General features: G+C 44.6%; 1 protein-coding gene across 1 annotated transcript; it reads right to left on the bottom strand.

Annotated features, from left to right (window-relative positions):
• Nucleotides 1–877: 877 nt before the first annotated feature.
• Nucleotides 878–2,513, bottom strand: LOC145806313 (uncharacterized). The gene is made up of 2 exons (XM_082902939.1): nt 2,111–2,513; nt 878–894 (listed from the first exon to the last, which is right to left on the bottom strand). Exons 1-2 carry the CDS (start codon nt 2,511–2,513, stop codon nt 878–880), a joined length of 420 nt encoding a protein of 139 aa, XP_082759065.1.
• Between the last annotated feature and the right edge of the window lie 5,119 nt (nt 2,514–7,632).

The raw sequence follows: 7,632 nt of genomic DNA, 5'->3' as shown, positions 1-7,632 counted from the left end.
AACGTGATAGCAAAGGAGAGAAAGAGAGACATCGGTCGCCTAGATGTTGAATTAGGTCCCCCAGAAGAGGCGAAGTAGCAAAGTCCCCTAGAAATAGGGTGCAACAACGAGGGGGCTCAAAGATTGTGAGTGGGCATGCCGTTGTGCGAAGTGAGCCGGGTAGACCACCGCGCCTGCTAAGCTTTTCGGTCTTTATTGGGAACAAACCAATGACCGAAATAGACTCAATAGTCCGTGATCCTAACGTGGCGGTAGAATTCAAGTGGAAAATATTCCCGCCAGAGATGCTGCAGTCGCTTGTCAGCTGGGGTGATTACGAGGTTTTCAAGGAAGGTATACATGGGGCGATCCGAGGACTTTATAGCGCGTATGAAGTCGGCATGTGCCTGTGCGTGGTGAAAAGAGAGCTCGAGTAGAAACACGAGCGCATTCGGGATTTGGAGCACCACGCGGAGAAGGCAGAGAGTGAGCTAAAAAATGCCAAGACGGCTGAGACATAGTTGGCGTTTGCCATAAACTCGGTTGTCACGGACAGAGTCAACCAGGGCCTGCTGGATCATGCTATGGCCGATAGGAAAATGGCAAACACGTTCGCCAAAGAGGCTATAAGAACTTGGGCCTATGAAGAAGGCTTTTTTGACAGCCAAAAATTCGGCATTGAAAAGACTAAGGAAAAATTGGCAGAAGACGTTTGTCGATGCGAGAACCGCGGCTTCAAGCACGGATGGGTTAGGGCTTTACGATCCGCGGGCATCGACTCGGCATCTCCATTATACAAAGAGTACAAGTTTCCCTTTGAGGTTTTTGATGCTGAGAAGACGGACGACAAAGAAGAAGGCGCTAAATCGAAAAAAGCCTAAATATTGTACTTTACATGCTAGTAGGACTCATATACTGGCAGAAGGAAGTCACATTAGTTGAAATAAATATTCATTGTTCTTGCATCTTATCAATCAGTGCATTTTTGTGTTCCAATGCTATTCTATTGTCCTTAGCTTGTATATTTTGAACCGTGTGTTTATTAGCTCTTATAAATTGACTGCTCTGTTTAGGCAATATACTTATTTGAAAAACCCTTTCAGCTGTGAACATGCACGAAGGGTGCTCCGAATCTAGAGTCTTATTTACGGCCAATCGTGATATCCACGAAGGGCGCTCCAAATTCGGAGGATTATTCTACCCAAACATGAACATGCACGAAGGGCGCTCTGAATCTGGAGTCTTATTTACGACCAATTGTGATATCTACGAAGGGCACTCCAAATTCGAAGGCTTATTCGGCCCAAACGTGAACATGTAAGAAGGGCGCTCAGAATCCGGAGTCTTATTTGTGGCCAATCGTGATATCCACGAAGGGTGCTCCGAATTTGGAGGCTTAATCGACCCAAACGTGAATATACACGAAGGGCACTCCAAATTCGGAAGCTAATTCGGCCCAAACGTGAATATGCTTGAAGGGCACTTCGAATTCAGAGGCTTATTTATGGCCAACCATGGTATCTACGAAGAGCGCTCCGAATTCGGAGGCTTATTCGATCCAAACGTGAACATGCACAAAAGGCACTCCGAATTTGGAGGCTTATTTATGGCCAATCATGATATCCACGAAGGGCGCTCCAAATTCGGAGGCTTATTCGGTCCAAACCTGAACATGCACGAGGGGCGCTCCGAGTCCAGAGTCTTGTGGCCAATAGTGATATCCACGAAGAGCGCTCTGAATTCAGAGGCTTATTCGGCCCAAACGTGAACATGCACGAAGGGCGCTCCGAATCCGGAGTCTTGTGGCCAATCGTGATATCCATGAATTCGGAGGCTTATTTGGCCCAAACGTGAACATGCGCGAAGGGCGCTCTGAATCCGGAGTCTTATGGCCAATCGTGATATCCACGAAGGGCGCTTCGAATTCGGAGGCTTATTTGTCCTAAACGTGAACATGCACGAAGTGCGCTTTGAATCCGGAGTCTTATTTATCATTTAACCATTTTTGATAAGACGACGATAAAAAAGGCATATTGCATTGCAGAATACGTAGATGCGTACATGTTAGTATAACAGCAAAAATAAAAAATGAACTGGCATGTCGTACAAGTTGGTTTAATGATAAATTTACGAAAGTGGGTTGAATTCCAGGGGCGTGGTAAACTTCTGCTAGCCATGTCTAAAAGTCGATACGCCCCCGTTCCAGCAATCGAATCAATCTGGTAAGAACCGTTCCAATTGGGGCCCAATTTACTTTCTGCCAGATTCTTAGTAGCAGGAAACACTTTCTTGAGGACTAGTTCTCCAGGTGTATAACGATATAACTGCACGCGCTGGTTATACGACTTGGCGAGCTGTTGCTGATATTGCACTATGCACACAAGAGCACGATCTTGGTGCTCTTCAATCAAAGTCAGATCTAAGGCCAACATCATGTCATTACACCCCATGTCAAAAACCTTGGATTTCAGTGTGGGCAGGCCGATTTGAAGAGGGATAATGGCCTGTGTCCCAAAACACAAAGCGAACGGCATTTCTCTAGTAGACCGCCTCGGAGTAGTGCGATGAGCCCACAATACGCTGGGCAACTCTTCAACCCATTTGCCCTTGGCTTTCTCTAATCGTTCTTGATGCCGTCTAGGATCACTTTGTTAGAAGCCTTAGCATGACCGTTGCTTTGCGGGTACGCTAGCGAAGAAAAGTAGGGCCGGATACTGTATGTATTACATAACTCCTGGTAGACGCCATAATTGAATTGGGTGCTGTTGTCGGATACAAGTGCTCTCAGTATGCCGAATTGAGTTATAATGTTTTTCCATACAAAGCGTTTAACATCGACATCTCGAATATGTGTTAATGCCTCTGCTTCAACCCACTTTGTAAAATAGTCTGTTGCGACGATCAGGAATCGTTTGTTTCCTAGAGCCCACGGTAATGGTCCGACGATGTCAAGTCCCTATTAAGTGAACGGCCAAGGACTAGTAATGGAATTTAATTCTTTAGCAGGTAGATGAGTTAATGGAGAAAACTTTTGACATTGTTCGCATTTGTTTACGTAGTTCTCGGTATCAGTATGCATGGTCGACCAATAATACCCCTGTGTTACGGCTCGGTGGGCCAATGAGCGTCCTCCACAGTAAGCACCACCACTACCTTCATGTATTTCGGCCAAGAATTCCTCAACCTTGTCTGGATAAACACATTCCAGATATGGCCCAGAAAGAGATTTTTTGTAAAGCTTTCCCTACAGATCCAGATAATAACTTAGGGTTTCATTCTGCAATTTGTGGGCTTTTTTCTTATTTGTTGGGAGCTGTTCTGGGGAAAGAAATACAGCGATAGGGTCCATCCAGCTCGGTCTTGGCTCAATGATGTTAATCTGAACTAGTTCAAAAGAGGTAATGCTCGACTCTAGGATGAACCGTACTTTGATTGTTCGTTTAACTTCTGAGTTAATAGCGGAAGCTAGGCAAGCAAGGGCATCTGCATGCGTGTTTTGATCCCGGGTTATCTGATTCAATTTGTGGTGGTCGGATTTTGTGAGCAAGGAATTTGTCATTTTCATGTAGGTTGTCATGCGGTCATTTTTAGCCGCATATTCCCCTTTTAACTGGTTGATGACTAATTTCGAGTCACAGAAAACATGTAACCGCCATGCACCAGGATGAAGTGCGTTACGAAGGCCAGCTAGCAATGCTTCATATTCGGCCTCGTCATTTGATGCATCGAAACCCAGTTTGACTGCCTACTCGATTATTGCCCATTAGGGGCTTATGATTACTATGCCTGCCCCGCTATCACATTGGTTGGATGATTCGTCACAATACTTTTGTCAAATGTCTCCAACATATATTCACTAATCGGGTTTAGGTTGAAGGTGGGCTTGATCAGACTTGAAGTCGGCATGGCATCCCGTGAACTCGACTACAAAGTCGGCGAGCACCTGCCCCTTAGTGGCCATTCTGGGCAAGAACTGGATATCATACTGGCCAAGTTCCAAAGCCCATTTAGAGACTCGCCCCGATGCTTCCGCGTTACGGAGTGCTGATCGGAGAGGATAGTCCGTTAATACCCCTATAGTATGAGCCTGAAAATAATGCATCAACTTTCTTGCAGCCACTACAAGAGCAATGATGAGCTTTTCCAGTGGTAAGTATCGTGTTTCGGCGTCGATCATTGCCTTGCTTACATAGTAAATTGGTCGCTACTCCCCGAGTTCTTCCTTTAGTAACACGACGCTGACCACCCGATCGGATATCGCTAGATACAAGATGAGCGGATCGCCTGGCGATAGGGTTGCCAATAGTGGCGCTGAACAGAGATAAATTTTCAAGCCGTCCAGCGTGGCGTCACACTCGGGGGTTCATTAGAATACTTTACCCTACCGAAGTGTGTGAAAAAATGGTTGACAACGATTTAAGGAATGGTTGATAAACCTATTGAGGGCAGCAGTCATTCCCATCAATTTTTTAACTTCTTTAACTGACTGGGGGGAGCTGAGTTCTAGAATTACTATGATCTGCCTCGGGTTGGCCTCTATTATGCGATGGTTCACAATATAGCCGAAAAACTTGCCGAATCCGATGCCGAATGCACATTTTGAGGCGTTCAGTTTCATCTTGTACTTTCGGAGGACGCCGAAGGTCTCTGATAAATCGGCTAAATGAGCGTGCTTTTCCTTGGATTTCACCACCACGTCATCGATGTATACTTCCATGGTGCGGCCGAGTTGTTCCTTAAACATATTGTAACCAGCCTGGTAGGTTGCCTCCGCATTCTTCAATTTTAAGGGCATGACCTTGTAGCAATAGGTTCTCTTTGGGGTGATGAAGGCAGTCTTTTCCTGATCCTCCAGATGCATGGCAATTTGGTGATAACCCTTGTAGGCATCCAAGAAGCTCATGCATTGATGATGTACCGTTGCGTCTACAAGTCGGTCGACTCTAGGAAAAGAAAAACAACACTTAGGACAAGCCTTGTTCAAGTCCGTGAAATCCACACAGATACGCCAATTGTAGACGTCCCCCGAACGCCCCGGGAGGGTGAGCTCCCGTTCTGTTCATTTGGGGTCACTACAGCTCAGGACTCTAAAATTGTCACGGTTCTAAGTCTGAACCAAAGAGTCCAAATCCGGCAAATCGTTTTGAGAAAACAGATTTTTTTGAAAGAAGTGCCAAACATGGACTGCTTTGCCAGATACAGAGTCGCCACCTAAATATTTTATTTTGGGAAAATTTAGGAAACCCTGACTCGTTTGCCTAAGGCCACGTGTCCATCATCACCAAAGTTGCCTCGGCTCGGGAACTTGGGTACAATTGGGGAAGGTCACTTCGTGAGCACCCCCGCTCGCCCGATCAAAGATCGGCCTCTACTAACCATGATAGCTAGTTTTGAAAACATTATGTGTTCTTATTCCGGTTATTAGCCTAGATTACTATGTGATGCGCACAGCATAAAAGTATAGACTGGGTCGCCTGAATTGGAACAAAACATTTCATGTTTGTTTTTTGAAAGATGGTTTGCTACTCGCAAGTAGGCTTAAAATGCAGATTTTGCCACCCTCAGGTGGGCTTAGGAAAGATGGTTTTGCCACTATCTGGTGGGCTTAAAACTCACAGTCAATGATTTGTTCTAATCCAGATAACCCAACCTTCACCCACAGGCATTCAGGCAGTTATATTACATAAGCAAATAGCCTCATGGTAAGCATGCTATTCATGCCAATCACTCACACGCATGCAAGGATGCTAAAGCACAAAAACTCACCGAGTACTCTAAGCCAAAACAGAAACTACATTAGAAATCATGCATGATCCTAAGTATACAGAAATGCCTAATGCAACACATGCAAAAATGCAAACTATAGCAGGCTCGGCTATTCTAAACATGGCATATGAGATGCAACAGCTAACAAGTATTCAACTTTGAAATTGAAATACAAATGCAGTTAGTATGATGCGCCGAGCCCGGTGCATGCAAAATAGATGAATGATGCAAACATGCTGTCATACTGTATGCTAATTGAAATATGCCCTAATCTAACCATCATAAGCAGGTAAATAAAAGGGAAGAAAGACGTGGGGTTGGAAGACATACAACACACACACGCACACTTATTACAGTTATGCCCTCGCGCAGAGGGTCCGAATAAATATACAGTCCCGAATAAAAGAATAGTACAGTCCAAATAAATATTACAGTCCAAATATGTACAAATTCCTAATTAATTAACAAATTAACTAAGAAAATAAATAAACTGGCATACAAGCCAGGGACTGCCTTGATTCCATTCCGGATGATGAATGATGCATGCCCGGGTTGCCTTTGCGCGGAAATCCATGACGATGCCCCAATTAGCCTCTGTTTGCACCTGTTCTTGAAATGCGTGCCAAGCCTCGGAAGACCGCTGATTCTTGATTTGCTGCAACAGAGAGCAGGAAAGAGGCATAGCAATGTATTTTCACAAATGTATGCATGTCTCGATCCTCGTACCACCAATCATGCATATCGATGCATGATGGCCGAGGAGTCGAATTGTACAATTCAATATAGAATGAATGCACATATAAACACAACAAGAACCTAACTCCATCATGGATGATCCGGAGTGTCGGTGACTAGGGAATTGAGACACATTCCGTCACTCGGAGTACGGAACGTACCTCGTTTCCCGTGCCCAGGCTAACTTCTATCCCGAACACAATGAAATATGCATGACATGCATGAAATGCAACTAAGATACAATCCTAACATACACAATGTTATGGAATGGCATACACACTGCGCAAGGTAATACACAACCGAGCATACACAATGCTATGGATGAAATGGCATACGCAATGCAATCATGGGCTTACACCAACATGAGAGAGCCTCAGCCACACTCACATAGGAGGTCATCAGATGAAAACAAGACAACTCGAAATGCGTGCACGCAAACCGAGGACCGACCCTCAGGCACCGAAATGCCACTCTAATGAGACATGGCAAAGATATGGAATATGGCACACTATAATGCAAAAATCAGAGGTAAAATGAGATGCAAAACAGCCCCGAAACCCGGTAAAATGAAACCCGATGCATGGAACGAGCCCCGAAACATGGATTTTTACGCATGAAATGGCCTATAGCTATGCAATGCATGCATAATTTGAACATGAGATGAAAAGACAGAAGCAAGGCAGCCCCTAGATAAGCATTTTTACAGTTCAAAGCATGGCCAAACAGCAAACACAAATAGGGAAAAAATAGCATGCAAAAATGGCCCTAAATGTGAGATAATGAAACAACTCGCAGCTGCTGACCCCAAACAGATTAGGGCCCTTCAACAAAGTTGAAGAGGGGCCCAAAATATGATCTTTTACAGTTTATGGAAAACCACAAAAACCAGCACAGGTATGGCTAAACTCTCATGCAAGAAATGGGCCAAAAGATAGCCAAAGAAGCAAGTGGTGGTTGCTGGCCTTAAACACAAAAGGGCCCTTCAACAATGTTGAAGGGGGGCCAAAAATAATGCATTTTACAGTTGATGGCCGGACCCAAAACAGTATGCAAATATGTTCAAAATGCTATGCAAAATAAAGCCAAAAGGAGAGATATAACACAAAGTATATAAAAGATGCCTCAAACCATGAAAGACCCTTAATGAAACAT

The sequence above is a fragment of the Camellia sinensis genome, chromosome 1 (assembly GCF_055761805.1).
Source record: "Camellia sinensis isolate YWXY chromosome 1, ASM5576180v1, whole genome shotgun sequence".
Classification (NCBI taxonomy): domain Eukaryota; kingdom Viridiplantae; phylum Streptophyta; class Magnoliopsida; order Ericales; family Theaceae; genus Camellia; species Camellia sinensis.
The sequence above is the reverse complement of the archived record's forward strand: the minus strand, read 5'-3'. Positions and strand labels throughout refer to the sequence as shown.

What these genes read in the sequence shown, in the direction of transcription:
- LOC145806313 (XM_082902939.1), bottom strand. Translation starts at nt 2,513, where the DNA reads ATGCCGTTCGCTTTGTGTTTTGGGACACAGGCCATTATCCCTCTTCAA.